The 19,835-nt window shown below is 42.6% G+C and overlaps 1 protein-coding gene across 2 annotated transcripts; it reads right to left on the reverse strand.

The window, feature by feature from the left end:
* Positions 1 to 10,386: 10,386 nt before the first annotated feature.
* LOC134454995 (delta-type opioid receptor-like) lies at positions 10,387 to 19,633 on the reverse strand. Of its 2 annotated transcripts, XM_063206068.1 has the most exons (4): positions 19,597 to 19,633; positions 19,109 to 19,405; positions 15,982 to 16,334; positions 10,387 to 11,279 (listed from the first exon to the last, which is right to left on the reverse strand). In XM_063206068.1, exons 2-4 carry the CDS (start codon positions 19,345 to 19,347, stop codon positions 10,702 to 10,704), a joined length of 1,170 nt encoding a protein of 389 aa, XP_063062138.1. In that variant the 5' UTR covers positions 19,348 to 19,405; positions 19,597 to 19,633; the 3' UTR covers positions 10,387 to 10,701. The 2 variants fall into 2 exon arrangements, with proteins under 2 accessions (XP_063062138.1, XP_063062139.1); XM_063206069.1 differs by having other exon boundaries at positions 19,109 to 19,603.
* Between the last annotated feature and the right edge of the window lie 202 nt (positions 19,634 to 19,835).

Below are 19,835 nucleotides of genomic sequence, written 5' to 3' on the forward strand. Positions count from 1 at the left end.
ATAGGCTCTTTGATTCATTGTTATCTACCTATAGGATGTTCAAGGGATTTTGGCCCATATCTCCATTCTGAATTGTTATAGATGGTCCCAAATGGATGTTGAGCATAAAGACATTTGCCACAGACTCTCATGGGATTTAGTAACTTCTGAACTAATTTGGATGTATGCCTATGCGTTGTGTCACTATTTGATGGAGGAAACTTGATAATAGGCTAGTGGTCCTTCTACCTTACAAATCAAGAGAGATATCTAATTTGAGGAGGATGCTAATATACTTTCATCTTCAACTGCACATAGGCCCACAAACATAGGCCTACATATACATACGTGGGTCAGTGACATTTCAGCAGTAGTATGGCAGGACGGTGCAACGACAGCCAGTGCCATTATGGTTTGTTTTGGTTTGTTTTTAGTGGACTATGTCAGAAGCATATTCATTGCTTGCCTGGCTCTTCCCCGACCTGTAGTTCCGAGCAGCTTTGTGAGCTCCCCTACTAGGTCTGGGAGAGCATGTGTGTTGGCTCTGCCTTCAGAAGCCATGGCTTTATTTTGAATGTGGGGCCTGGTCCTACAGTAGACAAGGCCTATGTGTAATGTTGACAATCAGTAGCTTTGGACACGCTCCTTCCTTATGTCTATTTTTAGTTCATAGTCTCCATCTGGCATCATAGAGTAAGTTCCCGTTCCCGTTCCCTCCATTCTCAGCTCTTATCTTTTATCCATCTTGACATCACTAGTCTCATCTGTTCTGATCTCTTCCACTCCATTTGTCCGTCTCTTTTTCCTCATTAGTTATCCTCCTTTACTTGTCAGGGTCTTTTTTGTCCTGATTGTCATTGATTAGAAGTGTTCTGAATTAAATCATTCATCAGTGTGTGTGTGTGTGTGTGTGTGTGTGTGTGTGTGTGTGTGTGTGTGTGTGTGTGTGCGCGCGCGTGCTTGCGTGCGTGCGTGCGTGTGTGTGTGTGTGTGTGCGCGCGCGCGTTCAGACCAATCATTAGGAGGAGTTTAGCAAACTTGAGGAAATTAACTCCTTCTCAGTCTCTCTATTCTCTATGAGAGTACAGTCGCCAGATCTCAATTTTAGGAACAGTCCATGTCCTGGGTGCGATTGATCTTTGAGAATTTTATGTGCCATAGATTTTACTGTCTTGGTAAAGATGACCTTCACGGCAGGTAGAGATAAACGAATGCAGTACTCAGCTAAATGCATCATCTTCGTAGTGCATTGCGTTCATGCACTGTGGCGTTTCTGCACCAGGTGATGATGTACCGTGTCAAGACGTTCTCCACCTCTGAGGATGAGAATGGTTTTAGAATATGTGGTGAAACCTTGAATTTTCTCTCACAAAAACACTACAATACAATACTATACAACATGCATTTATTTTAAATAGCTCAGTATCACAACTATGAAAGCGGTTCAAATACACACATACACACACACATTCCCATTCATTCTCCTGCTCTGGAGGCTGCTGCACGGCACCAATTGTCCTGGGTTCACGTGAGAAAGTGCACACATACACGCACACTCAGTAAGCCTAATAAAAGTCCTAAAAAAGATTAGCCTGAAAGCACAACAGTCTTCATAACATCAAGAATTTTTTTTTTTTCAATTATTTATTTTCTTCAAATGCTACTATTACTATGTCAGAACGCTATAAAGGACTTTTTAGAAAAAGCACAACAAAATACCTCCTCTTAATGTATGTTCTCTACAAGTCTTCCGTTGTCCAGTCTTGCACTTTAAATGTCTGTATGAGCAATGTCTACGTCCATACTGTCTATGTCCATGTATGAGTACTGTCTATGTCTATACTGTCTATGTCCTTACCTAGATTAGTCTATGTCTGCATGGGAGAGCAAGAAACGCAATTTCAAATTCTTTGTATGACCAGTGCATGTAAAGAAATTGACAATAAACTTGACTTGACTTGAAAAAAAAAAAAAACAAAAAAACAAAAAGACCTATAGCCTACCTATCACAGGAAGACTGTGTAGTTTCATTTATACGTTCCTTAAATGCATAGCATCTGAGATATATATTTAAATATATTTATATATAGGCCTATATGATTGCCTATATGATATGGTTTAACAACGACCTAAGTAATAGAAAAGGCTTTTATTTTTATAGTACGGCAGGACCTACATTTTGCCACTAGGGGCTGCTGTTACACTACAGCAGGGGTGGGGAACCTACGGCCCCCGATATAATTTTAATGTTATGCAACTTCACATAAAATATGACACGTTTTGTAAAGGAATCTTAGAAATTACATTTGCAATACAATTAAGGGGACGTAGTGAAGGTGGGGTCTGTTGTAGAGGTGGCTACCTTCAATATAGTCCTGAAAGTGATGGGGGAAATCCTGGTTTGTGTTCATAATGCGGTCCTTGGAGGACTTTTCCGGCCCTTGGAGGAATTGTAATGGCCCCTTGAAGGAAAAGGTTCCCCACCCCTGCGCTTCAGAGACAGTCGGTCGCAACTCACCACTTACACCTCAAGTCAATACTAAGACCAAGCAGATGGTGGAGGACTTTGGAGGTCTAAAGCCTGCTCTGCAACCGGCCTCCATTGAGGGAGTCGAAGTGGAGATGGTAAGCAAGCACATACAAGTGTCTGGGGGTACACCTAGACAATAAATTAGACTGGTCAGCCCACACAGATGCTGTGCACAGAAAAGGACATTAGGAGTCTTTACTTCCTGGGGAGGCTGTAGTGCTCCTCTGTATGTTCTGTCAGCCTGCGGTAGCCAGTATCCTCATCTATGCACTGTTGTGGGGAGAGAGAACAAAGAAGAGGGATGCTGGGCGACTAGTCCGGTGAGAATAGATGGCTCTGTTGTGGGAACAGAAATGGAGAGCTTCACTTCATATAGAACATCTTTGAGAAAACTGCTCATCGCCATCATAGACAATGAAGAACATTCAATCTATAATACCATCATCCACCACAAGTGTTTGTTCAGCTGGAAGCTGAGGGCATTGACATGTAGACTGGGGAAATAGTTTGTCCCAAGGTCTATCCAACTCTGCAACATGTCAAGGGAGGACAAAGACAAATGCATTGAATTGTTTGAGTAATGTTCACTATGTATTTATCTATTTACAGTTTGTAGATAAGCATGTTTACTGTATCTTTTCTGTGCTATCTGGAGCCTGAATTTACCATGGGGATAAATAAAGTATCTCTCTATCTGTCTGTCTGTCTGTCTGTCTGTCTATCTGGTCTCAAATCCAGGAAAAAAACTATTTCTGCTCTTACTTGAAACTTAAAATGCTGCCTACTTGATACAATGTTTTGCATTAATAGACGTCTTTTCCCTATATGATTAATAGCTTGTGTCAAGTATTCCTTTAGTTCTCTATGTTATTTCAGCTGAGATATGTCCAACATAGATAAAAAAAAGATTAATAACCTCATAGGCTACTTACATTACGTAAAGTATACAGTATTTATGTCTCATAATTCAGCTGGGATTTTTTTTTAAATCCTTGTTTTGCCTTATAAAGGCTGGCCATTTAGTGTGCCGTTGTATTGCAGGTTTGACTCAGACTCTGCAAAGGGCACTAATGCATCAGTGTCACTATGAGATTTTCCGCTTTTGTCTGTGTGTGTGTGTGTGTGTGTTCGTACGCATGCTCGCGTAGGGGAGCCGACGAGGGTGGGGGCGTGGGGTGTTGGTGGTGGAGACAAACGGGTTAGTTGTCACGGGCCCACGAGCCCAATGGGCCCTCATTATATTAGGTGGGGGGCCCTTTCAGAAGCCTTTGTACCGGGCCCGTAAAAACCCGTCTGCGGCCCTGTGTGTGTGTGTGTGCGTGTGTGTGTGTGTGTGTGTGATGGATGATACATATATTCTCTTAGGTGTCTGTCTGAAGCCATATTCATAAGAAGGTTTATTTTCATTGTGCTCTTAGAAGTCTCAGAGTTTGTAGAGTACAGTCTAGTAAAGTGTGTCTGCTGTCAGCAAAAACTGTTCACGCTCACACACGTGTTTGTAGGCCTACCACTGAGATTGTATTCAGTCTAGACACTGAAATGTCATAGAAATGAGGGCTAGACACATTACCATTACAGAGGACAAACCATATTCCAGGGGTGGGCAATAGTTGAAGAAAATAAGACCGCTTGGTTTATCTGGGAAAGAGTGGTGGCAAGAGCATTAAAACGTTCACTTCCATCCCCTTGGGCTGTGTGCGTTGCTATGACAACCTTTTGATCCTTGATGGCCCAAGTCAAATGTAAGAACTTTTGAGTGGCTGCAGAGGCAGAAATGGCTGAGCCTGGAGATATCTGTTAAAAGTGGATTTGCTTTGCCTGAACCTAAATGTGAAGCTGTCACATCTCAAATCGTTAAAAAAACCCCACAAGAACAAAAGCACAGACCATAAGGCCTAAGAAAAAACAAACCGAGACATAAAAGTCATTTTTCCTGAAGCACTTTGGTTGTCATTTGTTTGGTGGTCATATGGTATCTGTCATAGAAGTTGAATTGGATTTTCACAACACCTTGGCACTTTATATTGCCACAGCTCCAGGGGAACAATATGGCTTCTCTCGGGTGACTCATTGCTCGTTTCACACTGGGTTTAATATACAGTAGGCCCAGCTAGGCCTACATCGAATGACAAAAGCCATTTCATCTTTTTTAGGTGTTCATCAGGGCTGGACTGGTAATATGGCATATAGGGCATTTTCCTGGTGGGCCGACTGTCCTCAGGGTCCAATGCTGTTGTGTCTTGTCTTTGTTTATCCCTTGGAGACTGGCATACAATTAGGGTGGCATTGGTCCATTTTTAACAAACAATGGACTGAGCCACTAATAATATCCCGAAAAACAGTGGGGCTGTGCGAAGGGTTGGACCATGCCAGAAATGCCCATGGCGTTTTTCGGTCCCAGTTCACTCCTGGTGTTCATTCACTTGGTTTCCCCTCTATTCTCAATACCTTTTCTATGGCACATATAATCTGGTGGGAAGTGACCATTAATTGTATTCCATTCCATTTATTGTGTTAAGATTCTTATTTGTTAAATGTTGACGTATATGCTACTTAGCTTACAGATGACAACACAGTGAAGGACAGGCACAGAATAGTGAAATAGTGAGGGATATTGAGATAGGGAAGAATAATGGAGAGGTGTTGGTAAATCCAAAACTTTTGAAGCCAAAAAATATATATATTTTCTCTCTGCAAGACAAAAAGTCTTCTCTGTGAGGACCTGGTACAATCTCGCAGCTTCTTCACCGAGACGACTTTTTTTGTCTGGCAGAGTGAAAATATTTTTTGGCTGTTTAATATTTTTTGCCGCGTTAAATATTTGGTGCAGTGCAAACAATGGCATGCAGGCACAAAGCTACACTATTTGGGGTATTGGGATATATGAGGAATGAAAACATTATGTCTCCCCTCGTTTTCACACTAAAACCAAAAGCCAGTCACCCTTTCTACAGAAGAATAAACTGAATGCTGACAAAAACGATACTAATTTAGTCTTAATGAAACAGGTGATGAAACAGGACAGCTGAAGTGTATATACTCTACTTATAATGATAACAACAATAACATACAGTAATTTGAAGAATGGAAATGTGACTAATGTACTATTACTTCGACCATAATAACATATCGATCCAGTTACCATACCTTTCAATGCTACAATGTGGAATGAGAGCTTTACATCAGTGGCATAGATTTTTACTGACTGGCCATAAATGCCGGATCGCTGAACCATCGTTTACGCATACAGCACAGCCCCCGGGCTAGATTGAGTTTCTCAGGAGTTAATTACAGGAGCTGCATAGTGCCATAAAAAGTAAGTGCTTATGAGGTGCGTGACAAACAGAGATCATTAAAGGCACACAAAAGTCACACTTTTAGCTTTACTCGAGGTAGCAAATCACAGGGGAGCAGAGCGCCCTCCACACAACACGGTAGCAGAGAAGCAGGAATGCCAGTAGGATAGCACACATGTTCAACATTTCATCCATACAAAATATATTCAGAAGCACAAGTCTTTCATTTTTCATAATACATTCCTGTACAAAGCCGGTGGGATTTAACAAAAAATATGCAAGTAGTAGTGCATGGCTTATATGCACTTCAATATACAGTACATTTCCACACTGATTTATTTAAAATAGCCTGCCCATAAAAAACACAGAGAGCATACACCTACAGCCTGTTGTATTTACATCTTGTTTCTATTTACTTACGTGCAGACAAGTACAAGCACAGAACTGCTGCATAGAACCAACTTATTGTCGTGAAAACATGCACATCTTTGCACAACACTTTTCAATGCCATAAATGCTCTAAAGCACCGCATACTGAACCAGCATGAAAAATAAGCCATGCAACATGTTGCCTCCATTACTTTAAGATGGTTCTATGCTTCCAATTTCACAGTGTAACCTGAAAACAAAAAATAATAAATAAAAAGCACTAGTCTATTACACAAGGACAAACAAAAGAAAGTAGAAAGCCTGTACAAATGTATAACTGCAATGATACAATCTAAGGAACTTAGCCTACTTCAGAATGCATCTGCAAGCTATTTTCTAAGTCATGTTATTATGCATGTTTGATCTAAGGCATAAAACTTCTTGGTCATACACAGTGGTGTAGTCTACTTTTTTATGGTGGGTATACTGTGTATTTGAGCATTTTTTGAAGTGGGTATACTGTATATATTTGTGCTATTCAAAACAATGGATCAATACATTTTAAGTGGGTATACTGAAATCCCAGAAATGTAGAAGTGGGTATACTCCGTATACCCGCGTTCTACGTAGACTACACCACTGGTCATACACATTAAATATGTCACACAACCTGTGTAACAACACACTGATCTCTTACATATTGTATTTTGCCACAATATCATCACACATGTTGTACCACCATACAATAGTAATTAGATACACTTTAATGGGAACACTGTGAAAAAGTCTCACAAATGTATTTCATATTCAGCCCACTGCGACCTTAAAACACTGTTGCCACTGTTGTATACAGCAGCAGGTCCTACTGCAGTTACAGTGCACTGCTAGTTGCTATACGCCACAGGTACACCTCAACACTACAATAGTGCATTGGTTCCCAAACTGTGGGTCGGGACCCCTAAGGGAGTCAAGAAGGTAATGCAGGGAGAAGTAACTATGCAGAATTAACCTGAAATCCACAGGTTAACACCTAACATAATTTCATAAATTAGTTAGCAACCTAATTCACATGTATGTTAACAAATATATTAACTTTGAATTAAATGTGAATTAAAGTAAAAATTTACGTAGTTGCAAAAAAAGGCATTTGGAATATGGGGGTGAGGGGGTTGCGTACATGTTGTTAGGTCCGAAATGGGGTCGCAATGGGAAAAGTTTGGGAACCACTGTAGTCTAACATTGTAAAATATTTAAAAACTCAACCTGCTTGCTGGAGTCTCAGCAGTCAAGAGTGAGTTGGAGCCCTCTGTCAAATTTTAAAATCGTTCAGGTCCAGGATTTTCTTGTTTCTTCAGTGTGCGTGTGTGTGTGTGTGTGTGTGTGTGTGTGTGTGTGTGTGTGTGTGTGTGTGTGTGTGTGTGTGTGTGTGTGTGTGTGTGTGTGTGTGTGTGTGTGTGTGTGTGTGTGTGTGTGTGTGTGTGTGTGTGTGTTTGTGTGTGTGTGCGTGTGCGTGAATATATCTCTGGGTGCATGTGCATGTAAGTGAATATATTTATGAGTTTATGTGCATGTAAGTGAATATATTTATGGGTTTATGTGGGTTTATTTATTTTCTATCCTGGACCGCTAAGTGCACTTTGACAAAACACAAGATGCGAAACAGTCAACACAAGATAGTGTAATGGCACTGCACAGAAACAGCAATAATAACACCAAAGACAAAAACCAAAACATTTAAATAATAATAAAAGAATTGGCTGGGATGTAAAAAGCTGCACAACGCTGTCCTCAGAAAGAGATTTTAAAAAGAAAAGTGCAACCGTCCCTTAGGATTTCACTCACTACGCACAGCTCAGTTCATAATCTTCCCAGAGGCGTCAGGGCTGCAATCTCCCCACAGAGACTCATGGCTCATTAATTAATCCCCATCTATATGAGTCAGTGCCACACTGTTTTCATAATAACCAAAAATACAGTAATTAAATTAATCTCCTAGACTGACTAGTGCAAAAGGGAAATATATATATATATATGGCCAACTGCACAGAGGGTGGACTTTTTGTTACAACAGTAGAATGCCACAAAATGGGAGTTCTTGGAGAATTTGCTATATTCAGAACCTCATTAAATGGTTATGCACACATTTTTTAATTACATTTTTGTCACATCCATCATGTGTTTTTCCCATGGACACATCCAGGCAACAGATATCTGTCTCTGTCTTAACCCAGTTTTTTTATTATTATTATTTAAAACCCCATGAGTTATGGTGAATAGCAGCTCAGGAAATTACACAATACATTTTCATGAGGAGTAGTTGCTAAGGAAGGGTTGTGGGAGCTTCTGTGACATCGTACCTTTCGTCTTTGTGAATAATTCAGCTCCGGGGGGAGGCAGGAGTGATATCAGACGGGGAGGAGAACACATACTCATTACTCCATGCTGGGAATGACTAAGAGAATGCCTGGAGACATTTGCAACTTTATCAGATCTGATGGAGTGGGGCATGTACTGTATTGTGAACCGGAATGACAGTCACAGTTGCGAAAAAAAAAAAAAAGATTTTGCATACCAATAAAAGGCTATTCTTCAGCTCCCCAAGAATCTAAACCTATTCAGCCATCACTGAGAGAATAGTTGTTATATTACATAATAAGGTGTTCAGGGGATCCTATAGCACAAATTGTGGTGGTGATAGTGATAACCACAGAAAACACTCCCATTTTACCTGATGGAAAAGAGCTAAGGTTTACCTTACAATTGGTATAAAAAGGCAAAAGCCCAATTCTGCTGACAGAGACAACAGCTGTGGTGGATAACATGGCAATGTCTCAGGAGAACCATGGTGAAAATAAATCAGCAGGTGAGCATCAGATATTATGGTAGTGAAATCTTAGTGAGAAATGCTAGATAGTGAGAACTTTTTTGCAGCACTATTCCTCCTCTACCACTCCTTTGTTAAGTCATATTTGTATCCAGGTACAAACAAATAAAATGTGTCTTGAATACAAACAATTTAAGTAATAATTATCTATTCTAAATTCTAAATGATATTCTATATTCTAAATCATATTCAGAACTTACAAGAACCGTCTAGCCTTGCCTTCTAACACAAGGCAATCCCAGTACAAACTGTGGTCCATCATTGTCCCTATTGCATGGGCCTACTGGGACAACGGCCAGGGGCCCAAGAGTCAACAGGGCCCTGAAGCTCAAGCCTTTATACCTGTATTTCCATTGTCATATTGGGTTAAAATCACACTTTTAGCGATTCCATTTTCAAAATGTATTGTGGTAAAAACCTGCAAACCCCCACCAACTTAGAGTCTCAAACATCTGACCAAAGCTTCTGAATCTTTTTGTAAAATAGCAACACCAATGGAGGGGGGCCTTTGCTGTTGTCTGGCCCAGGGACCCATGCCGTCATAATCCATCCCTGCCTTCAAGTATCTTGTGAAGACTTTCCTCTTCAGATACAATTTTATAACAAAACCATCGATCTGAACTGACCTTGCAATTTCTGTGTAGTGTGTACTCAGTATTTTCTCCACACATTGCACAATGCTGTGTATCTCATCTATTGTAAGTCGTGCTGGATAAAATGCCAAGTAATGGATACTAAACGTAAAGTAATATTTTTTCCACCCAACATCTTTCATATCTTAAAAACATATAAAAAATAAATAAATGTAAAATAATAAACTCTGCATGGGTCATTCTGACCTCAAACAATTCTAGCATAGTTTTTTTCCCCCTGGTTTTAAAGATGACCGCCATGGCTCTAGGGCTTTCCATCTGGCTGTTAGTGTGAGGGGCTCGTTTTAGAAATTCCATTCCAAGCCATTACTGATGTTCATGGTTCACCAGACCAGATGACATTCAAGGGCACCGCAAAAAAATGAAATGACGGAAAATGAAAGAAAATCGTTTTGAGCCCTATTATCATTAATAATTAATATACACGTCATCGTGGCTTTAAAGGGCCCCATGGAGCTGTTTGGGACACCATATGTGGATGTAATAACATGATAACATTAACATTGTTCTTTAGGGTCTCCTTGACAGTCCTGGCAGCTTAACGCTACCCCATATACAGCACATTTTGCAGTGTTAGTTCAACACTTAAAAGTACTTAACACTTAATGAGTGATAAAGTCAACTCTCTAATGTTGAACTGACACTCCGTTGTTGTACTTTGTCCCATTGTGTCTGTGAAGATTCTCATTCATCCTGGTCATCTTAATCAAAAGAGTTTAGCTATAGTCAACTGCAGCTTGGGAACGTTTCGTCTGCTACTCCATCAGACAAACTCACCAAGAGGAACTGACAAAGTCTGAGAGATGAGCAGACCAAATATTTTCAAAAAGGGAAGACCAGTTGCCTGCAACGAAGCTCTTTTGACTGTGTACCACCACACCACACCCCGGCGGGGGGATCGTATCATAGAGCCGAGGAGATCTGTGTCAGCCCCATCTCGGGCGAGTCCTCCTTCCCCACCTGCGTGATGGAGGACAGTTCCACGGCTAGTCAGGCCGGCTTGGCGCTCCGCGGCGGGCTCTCCTCAGGGCGAGGGGTCAGCTGACGCATCCCTGGCTCCCCCTGACCTCCTCGTCCACTGCTGCGGCCGCCGCTGCCCCCCCTGGCCTGCCGCCCGCTCCTCCCCCGTCCCGCGCCGTGATGCATGGGGAAGCAGAAGTCCTTGAAGCACCTCTTGAAGTTCTCGTCCAGGAAGGCGTAGAGCACCGGGTTGAGGCTACTGTTGGTGTAGCCCAGCGCCACGCAGAAGAAGTAGGCGGCCATGACGGATGTGGTCTCGGGCACGCCCACCAGCGCCTTGACCAGAACGAAGATGTGGATGGGCGTCCAGCACACCACGAACACCAGCACCACCACCAGCACCAGCCGCGTGATGCGCCGCAGGTTGCGGTCCTTCTCCCGTGAGCCAGACAGCATGCGCACGCCGCGCAGGCGCAGGATCATCAGCGAGTAGCAGACGGTGATGATGAGGACGGGGATGACGAAGGCCAGCACGAAGACGCACAGCTTCATCACCGTGTCCCAGTAGTCATACGGGTCGGGGAACTGCAGGGCACATTCTGTGGTGCCTGAGAGAGAGAGAGAGAGTGAGAGAGAGAGAGAGAGTGAGAGAGAGAGAGAGAGAGAGTGTGTGTGTGGCACCATTTTTAAAACATTTTTTAAATCAAACATTTTTAAAGAGTTGGCTCATGGAATAACTGCTAGAATGAGTGACATCATCATCCGGAACATTCTACCATTTATTTCAATGTACGGAGAAACAGAGGGAAAAGCAGAATTTGTGTGAAATATTGGTAGAATAAAACTGGCATGGTATTGAAATGGTACCATGGTATTTCACACATGGTTGTCAATCCGAATCCTCTATTCGCCATGTTACATACAGTCTGTACATGAAACTCAGAATGAATGCACTGTAAAGATGCATGTTGTCAGTCAAACAATAAGGAAATACTATTTTAATCAGTTAAGTGCAAGGTAGTATGTTTGGTCCTGATGGCCTTGATCTGCTGCAGATTTTTCTGTAAACCCGCTGCCCGAAAAACTAAAGATTCAACAAAAACAAACTGAAGCAGAAAATATGGACTCTAATACCAAGAAATTCACGAGTGTAAGTCAATATCCTTCCTCCTATCATTCCCTACGGCCTTGTGGCACAAGGCTCAAAGTCATCAATGACATCTCAAAAAGCATAATTCAGTGCTTATTCTCTCATTTGAAATCAGGATATTGACTGGGACAAAAGCCCCCAGATAGCCACTCTGAGCTGCTTGCGACATCAGAGGAAACCTTATTGATTCTCTCCATGGGAGAAGAAGTGACGGCAAGGAAAGAGGCTGGAGGTCGGAGGAGATGCCGGGAGGAACGCCATTGATTTGCACTCCTGGACATGTGGAGCTCCCCTGCTGAAGAATACTGGGGTGAGTTTCTCAAAAGGGAAGTTGTTAGCCTGTTAGCAACTTCGGTAGTTGCCAATGGGAAAATGCATTGAAAGCAACGAAGTAGCTAATGTAGTAAGCAACTTTGATTTCGAGACATTCACCCCTGACTTGGTGCACATACTGTCAGTGTCTGCAGTGGCAGAACAATAGCACACAGGGCTTTCAGGGCAAGACACTTATAGCCCTGTCCCCTCTCAATACGGCTTGCCAAGGTCACAATAGGGCAATACGAGTAGGCCCTGGGCCCTGGGGCAAATGTCCTGCTCGCCCTACCCATAGCTCCGCCCTTGGGTCTGAGAGTAGACTGTAGGTTTAACTGATGCTGCACAAGAGGACCATAACTGACATGACACCACAGCTAAGTAACAGCGCCATTCAAGAGTTTCCTGTTTGAATTTGCTCATTCTTCAGCAATGCAAGGAAGATATGGGGAAGGTTAATTTACCTAATGAAGACTGAGGGGTTTGATGCAAATATCAATGACATTTTTAAGTCAATTACATAATTTCCCTGGTACTCTCTACTCATGCAATCATGGCTTTCCATGTCTGGACCAGAGTCCCCTGATATTCCATGATTAACAAATTTTGTGAAAAGTGAACCCCAGACCAGCATGGTGAGAGCGACTACGCAAAAGGTTAATGAATAAAAACAAGCTGGAGTACGTGAACATAAATGATTCATGTCAAAATCACTGTGGTATTTTCATGGCATACACGCTGGCATTTGCAAACCCTCCAGCGTCTCATTTCATTTTGATGTACACGTACGTAGTAGAGGATCATCTATGAACCAGACAGGGCAGGTGATTATCTCACAATCATCTCACAAATCACAATGCAAACAGCCAATGGCTCGGTAGTGTTTGGCCCTCAGTGGAATCATACTTTTGTACACTATAGTATCAGCATTTCCAAAAGTGTTCGATAGTCCACCTTGACTTCCTATAAGGACACTCCTCAACTTTGTGGACAGCCTTTCAAAAAGAGTTGAAGCTGTAACAGCTGAAAGGGTAGACCGATATCAGAGAGAGTAGAGAGAGAGAGGTTCCATTGGCCCATTGTTTCCGGGTTCTATTATTGCAAGGGGGAGGGGGCGGGGGAATCCCCCTTTAGGCAGACCTAGGCAGACCCAAGGACTGTTCTATTCAATGCTAGGAGTATTATGACACGCCCCTTTAGGCAGACCGGAACCTGGTCATGTTAGGTGCCCATAGCAACCTATTACAGTGGCATATCATATATACTAGAGATGTACAGGATCCAAGATCTGGTTCCGGATCCTGCAGGATAATAGGGTTTTTCACAGGATCCGGATCCGGTTCCAGGATCCAGGATCCGGTAGCCGAGGCTTTTCAGTCAGAATAGTTTGAGCCAACGTGATAAAAAGGGCCCACGTGTGTGAGTAGGCTATGTGTTTCAATCCTTTCGTAGGATCCGGTATCCGGTTCCGGATCCGGCAGGATCTTAAGCAGTGGATCCGGTATCCGGCAGGATCCTAAAAATCAGGATCCGGTGCATCTCTAATATATACTTAAAGAATCTCTGCCGATATCATATTGGACCCTACGGGTTAGGAGTGAGATGGCACTTCAGTTCTGTCAACGCAGTGAATACTTTAGTACAGGGGTTCCCAAACTTTTTTTCTCTGCGCACCCCCTTGTACATTTCAATGTGGTTTGCGCATCCCCTGAACGAATATTTTGGTGTGCTGATGGCAGCGCAAGTATTGATGTATTGTATTGATTCACTGCATATTAAGCACAGTCGTTTTTGGGGAATCCTCTTTTCCAATAGCCTTGTCATTAAACTACACTTCAGATGGACCCTTCTAGCATACAATGCAGCACCATACAATTAAAAACTACTTAATGTTCATTAATACTGGATACAAACTACCATATCCGCCATTGCTCTATTCAGCTCGCACACCCCCTTAAGGCAGGCCGCGCACCCCCAGGGGTGCACGCACCCCAGTTTGGGAAACCCTGCTTTTGTATGATAAAGTCACATACCATGTCACCAGTGCACCGCAGTAAGCTGGATCAGAAGTTAGAATCTGGTTCCACATTTTCCAAAATCACAGAGTCATTGTGCCAATGTCACTGGCCTGGGTTTTTTAAATATTTATTTTACCAGCAAAATAGACCTCTTCCACAAGGGCGTCCTGGCCAAGTGGCAGCACAAGTTACAAAATTCAAATTTCAGTTGCATTAAAATAACAAATCAAGTAAAAGAGAGAGAGAGAGTAACAAATGGTAGAGAGTAACAAATGGTCATTGGAGCACAGACCATAAGAGTCAACGTTCCTACTACCTAGGTTACAACTATATTAAAAGAGCTGTGAGCTGTGTAAAGCCATCCAAAACAAAGGAGAAGAAACTCCTTTTTGTTATTAAGTGATGTGAATCATAGAAGCTTCCCCTGACGCCAAGGTGTCCATCACACAGGTCCAAGTACCTACCTGCCACGAGGAAGTAAAAATCCCCATTTATTTCCAGGAGATTATCTCAGTCTGTACCACAAGTGGAATAAAAGAGAGCTGTGAACTCATCCAAAGCGAGAAGAAAAGGAAGGAACTTTTCGTAACTTATCTTCAGGAAGAGCTGCCAAGGGTTGGCAACGTCCTGAGACGGATGCTGATTCACTCCAAATACAAAAGACGCAATCTCACAGCAGAGTGTTCTTTTATGTGCAATAAAGGGAAGAACTGGTTGGAGATCTCGTCAAGGGAAGTTTAGCTGCTCAGTGGATCTGATCATAATGACTTCCACTCCCATTCACACTCCCATTCCTGCTCGCGTCTCAGAGATTTCGCTCCTGGTTAGTCACAGAGAATGGCTAAAAGTTCCACTCACACCCCCAAAAGAAGTCAAACTCTATACTTACTGTACATACATTATGTTTCCTGCTTCAACTGAAACATATCTTCATACATCAATCAATACTTTTGCTGAAGCAGTCGTAAGAGTGCATGGTGTAATCTCTCTCCACGTTGGTAATATCTTCAAGTTATGTGGGTTGTATGTAATATGTATGCATGTATGTCTGTATATAGGCCTGTGTCCTCTGTTCTTGTCAATTGTGCAATAGTCTTGTGATGTGATGTTATGTGTATGTCCTGTCTTAAACGAGTCTTGCTCAGGGATGCAAAATAAATTCCAGTGTAAACTGACAATAAAGTATCATCTTATTGTATCGTATCGTATGTGTTACAATTTGCAACATCATAGCCTACTTACTTATACTGTGCCATCCAGTAAGATTTAGGTTTAGGTGTACACAGGGGTTACATTGGGATTTGCTATGTGGTGGTGGTGGTGGTGGTGGTGGTGGGGGGGGATTGTTCTGGTCTGGGGTCGGTGTGAACAATTTTTCTTAATTACTGACAAAAATGTGAAAAAGGTTCTGCTGATCCAATATAATGAAGAATGAGCATATGTCCTGCAGCTCAGCCCCCTGCCGGCCCAGAATCCATTTAAGCCCTGGGTGTACATTTATTACATGTAGCATTAGATACCCCAAAGACAGAACTGTAAGATAAAATGTTACTGGGCTTACAAATACAGTATCTGAAGAACAAAGAACAAAAATAGAGCAGCTGTGGCCTAGATGGCCTTTAGATCAGAGGGTTGCAGGTTTAAATCCCACCCTTCCACTCCCTGCCGCACTCCATGGCTGAGGTGCCCTTGAGCAAGGCACCTAACCTGATATTTCTCCAGGGACTATAACCAATACCCTGTAAATGAATGTAAGTCATTTTGGATGGCAGTGCCAGCTAAGTATGATGTAATGTAATGTAATTTAAAAATTCTTCTTCTTTGCCTCACCATTGTTGGTCTGGGTGCCTCCCAAGACCATGGCAGGGATGCCGGCGGCCGAGGAGATCACCCAGATGCCCACGTTGATGCCCTTGGCCTTGAGCGGCGTGCGGAAGTCCAGCGCCTTCACCGGGTGGCACACGGCCACGTAGCGGTCCACGCTCATCATGGTTAGGGTGAGGATGCTGGTGAACATGTTGTAGTAGTCGATGGAGATGAAGACCTTGCACACCACCTCGCCGAACGGCCAGGAGTTCAGCAGGTAGTCGGCATTCTGGAAAGGCATGGTGGTGGTCACCAGTGCGTCGGCCAGGGCCAGGTTGAAGATGTAGATGTTAGTGGCCGTCTTCATCTTGGTGTACCTACCGTAGGCAGAGAGCGAAAAAAATAAACAATTAAAAATATATATTTAACACCCTTTTATTTTGAATCGTGCCACTAGAAATTTACACTTTGCACACAGTGCAAGAAGGGAGGAAACTTTGGCACTTGAAGATAAATCTATCATCATGAACAACATGAACCATCATGAGACTAAAAACGTACAGATAAGCTGGGTGGATACATCCGCTCAAAGGAAAATATAACATGTTTCCAGATTATGAATTTAAAAGACATTGCAATTTGTAGGGCGCATATACAAGCTTCTCACTAACCGTTGAAGAGATTTGGAGCACAATATGGTAGTGCATTCAAGTTATTTTATTCAGAGTTCTTACATTACGTTTTTCACTCAAGAATTTAACATCTTCAGGACAATCACGAACAATCCCACATGAAAAAAAATCTGCCATTCTCCATTCTTCAAGCCCCGGGCTAAACATTTCATGTCCTGTATGATTGGTGTTTTGAAATGTTCCTTGAGAACAAGTTATCCTTGTCACAAAAGAATACATCATCTCATGAGAAAGAAAGAAAATGCCAAGGATGTGTCCCCCTGTGCCTTCTGCTCTCCTCTCGCCTCATTCATCTCACCATGTCAGGGCAATTACACCAATTAAGATGTTCTTGACGTAAAGCATAAAACCCCTTGGCTGATCCAGAGGGATGGAAGGGTGAGATCGGGTAACCAGCACAATGAGTTGAACACTCTGATAAGAATGGGTCTTGATTCTGTTGCATGGATTAGACCTATTATTCTAAAATATTCAACTAACATTAAAAAATCCTTTGCTAAATGGAATGTTTTACATTGGATAAATTATTGGAAAAGATTGCTTTTAAATTTAAGGCCATCTTGATTAGAACAACATTCAATCATGCGGAGTATATACCTTTTTCTCTATATTCTCCATAGTGTAATTCTTTTCCCAATTTTTGTGTGTATATGGATGTATACTGATACAAATGTATAGACTAGCATGTGTCTGCACATATGGTTAGGCCTATATTTTGGTTCTATCCGTACATGTATGAACATATTGAGTATATTTGTTTGTTTTGTCTAACTTAGTATTTTGGTTCTCTCCTGCAATATGGAGAACTTATTTTTCTTCCATGGAATTAATTAACTAGTACATCTGTTTTGGCTAGAGATGGGAAATGTGGGGTTGGTGGTAATGAGAGGTTCAGTGTGTGTGGACATATGTAGGCTACGTGTTATGTCTGTATTTTGAGGACCCTCTCAAAAACGAGATGTTCATCTCAAGGGGGCTATATCCTCTAACAAAGAATTTGAATTTGAATTTGAATTTGAATTTAGATTTGGTAGTTTTGATGAATCGATATCAAATGAGCTGCTAGGCCTACAGTAATTATGCAGAATGCTCAGCCATATGTCTCTGTGTCTTTTAAAATGGCCCCCTATATTGCAGTGTCCCCGAAGATTCAGTTGGCCTGTTACTGCATTTGGTCAGCTGTTTACCGGGTGAAATGTAGCCTATTACTCCATAATGTGCTTACAATTACGTAACATATAGCGACAGCAACTCATTGAATACGATTTGCTGTCATTTATTTTCTCTTTCACACATTTGGAGACCTATATATCAAATAATCAATCAGATCGATCAATCCTATGCTAAACTGGCTTACTAAATCACTGCCTAACAAGATTTGTCACATGGAAACGATAAATCAACAACTCATACTCTCTCACATGATTGACCACAACAGATCAGGAATGAGGGCTGTTATCGATTTGTCAATGAAATCACACTCCACAGCTTTCATGCGCTTATAAACAACAACAACAACACACACACACGCACACACACATGCGTGCACACACACACACACACACACACACACACGCACGCACGCACGCACGTGAGCGCGCACACACACACACACACACACACACACACACACACACACACACACACACACAGCTGTCTCTTTCTCTCTTTTTCTCTCTTTCTCTCTCTCTCTCTCTCTCTCTCCCCCCCCTCTCTTTCTCAGCCACACACACACACACACACACACACACACACACACACACACACACACACACACACACACACACACACACACACACACACACACACATACATTCTGTGTACAGTGACAGTGTACAGTGCATCAACTGCTCGCACATACACGCACTCAGATTTATTTGTGTGGCCTGTCGTAAATACAGGGCCACCTGCTATGTGCTCCTGAAAAAGTGCCATAAAAACGACTGAATCAGCACGCTCTGTGTCAGTGCTGGGAATCACTCCATTAAATCACGTTTAACCACACGGACCCCTATCAACACCTCACCTCATACACATGCAGTCACGCACACACACACACACACACACAGACACACACACACCCACACACACACACACACACACACACACAGACACACACACACCCACACACACACACTACTCTTATAATACATGTTTGTCACACCACACAAGTCAGTTTCTGTTACACTATTCAGAAGTAAAAAAAGAAATGCGAGAGAGAGAGAGAGAAAGAGAGAGAGATGCAGTAGCAGCATACACATTACAAACAATACACTGGCATAAGTACAAGTCATCTTTTGTCATCTTTGCTGTCAATAAACGTGGGTTAGACATACAATTGGAAGACATTGTAGGCTTAATCTAACTTGAGAAATACTGTCTGGAACAGATCTCTAGCCCAAACGCACATGCATTGACACATCACACACAACAGTTCAAAGTAAAAACATTAACCATACCTGATTATGACGTACATGACGAGGCAATTTCCCACCAGCCCTACCACAAAAACCACGGAATAGACTGCAGTGATTACCGGTATAATTGGGGACATGGGCTCGTGCGCCAAGGTGCTGCTGTTGTTGTGGTTATGCGTCAAGTTGCGCGCGTCCGGCAGGGAAGAGTTTGATAAACACTCTTCCACTGGAGGCGACAGGCACTTGTCCTCTTTGAAGATTTCTACTAAACTCTTCTCCATCCTTCTCGGTCACGCAGGGGGACGAGCGGAGACGAGAGGGTTAGTGGGGTTAAGACAGCTGTGAAGTGGAGAGGAAAGAATGGGTATTACCGGAGAGACGGGAGGCGAAACGCGCCTTGATAGAGAATCGACTCCGAAAAAGGACTGCCTCTGCAGAAGTGTTTAAACATTGGGCATAGGACCTCAATTAACCATTCCTTCACCTTAATATCGATACCATTCCATAACTTGAAAGAATGCACTCCTTACCTTACGAAAATGTGCCCTGTGCCGTCGTCTCTGTTCCGATTTCACTTGGAGGACTGAGGATATTAACCGGGTTAACACAAGGAGGTCGAATGAAGGCGGTTACTCAGTAAACTTTGTCAGTGCAGAGGAGACTGGGAGACCGCGTGCCACCGCGCGCTCAACCGATCCACGAGCACCGTGAGCATGCGTATGTCCTCCTCCTCCTCCTCCTCCTCCTGTCCGAATATGACATCAGATAA

This window comes from Engraulis encrasicolus, chromosome 9, assembly GCF_034702125.1.
Source record: "Engraulis encrasicolus isolate BLACKSEA-1 chromosome 9, IST_EnEncr_1.0, whole genome shotgun sequence".
Lineage (NCBI taxonomy): Eukaryota > Metazoa > Chordata > Actinopteri > Clupeiformes > Engraulidae > Engraulis > Engraulis encrasicolus.

Excerpts from the sequence above, each read along its gene's own strand:
- LOC134454995 (XM_063206068.1), bottom strand. The coding sequence starts at position 19,347 with ATGGAGAAGAGTTTAGTAGAAATCTTCAAAGAGGACAAGTGCCTGTCG. Across the intron at positions 16,335-19,108 it reads GTCATGTACGTCATAATCAG|GTACACCAAGATGAAGACGG; the intron begins GTATGGTTAATG and ends TGCCTACGGTAG. Across the intron at positions 11,280-15,981 it reads AGGCACCCAGACCAACAATG|GCACCACAGAATGTGCCCTG; the intron begins GTGAGGCAAAGA and ends TCTCTCTCTCAG.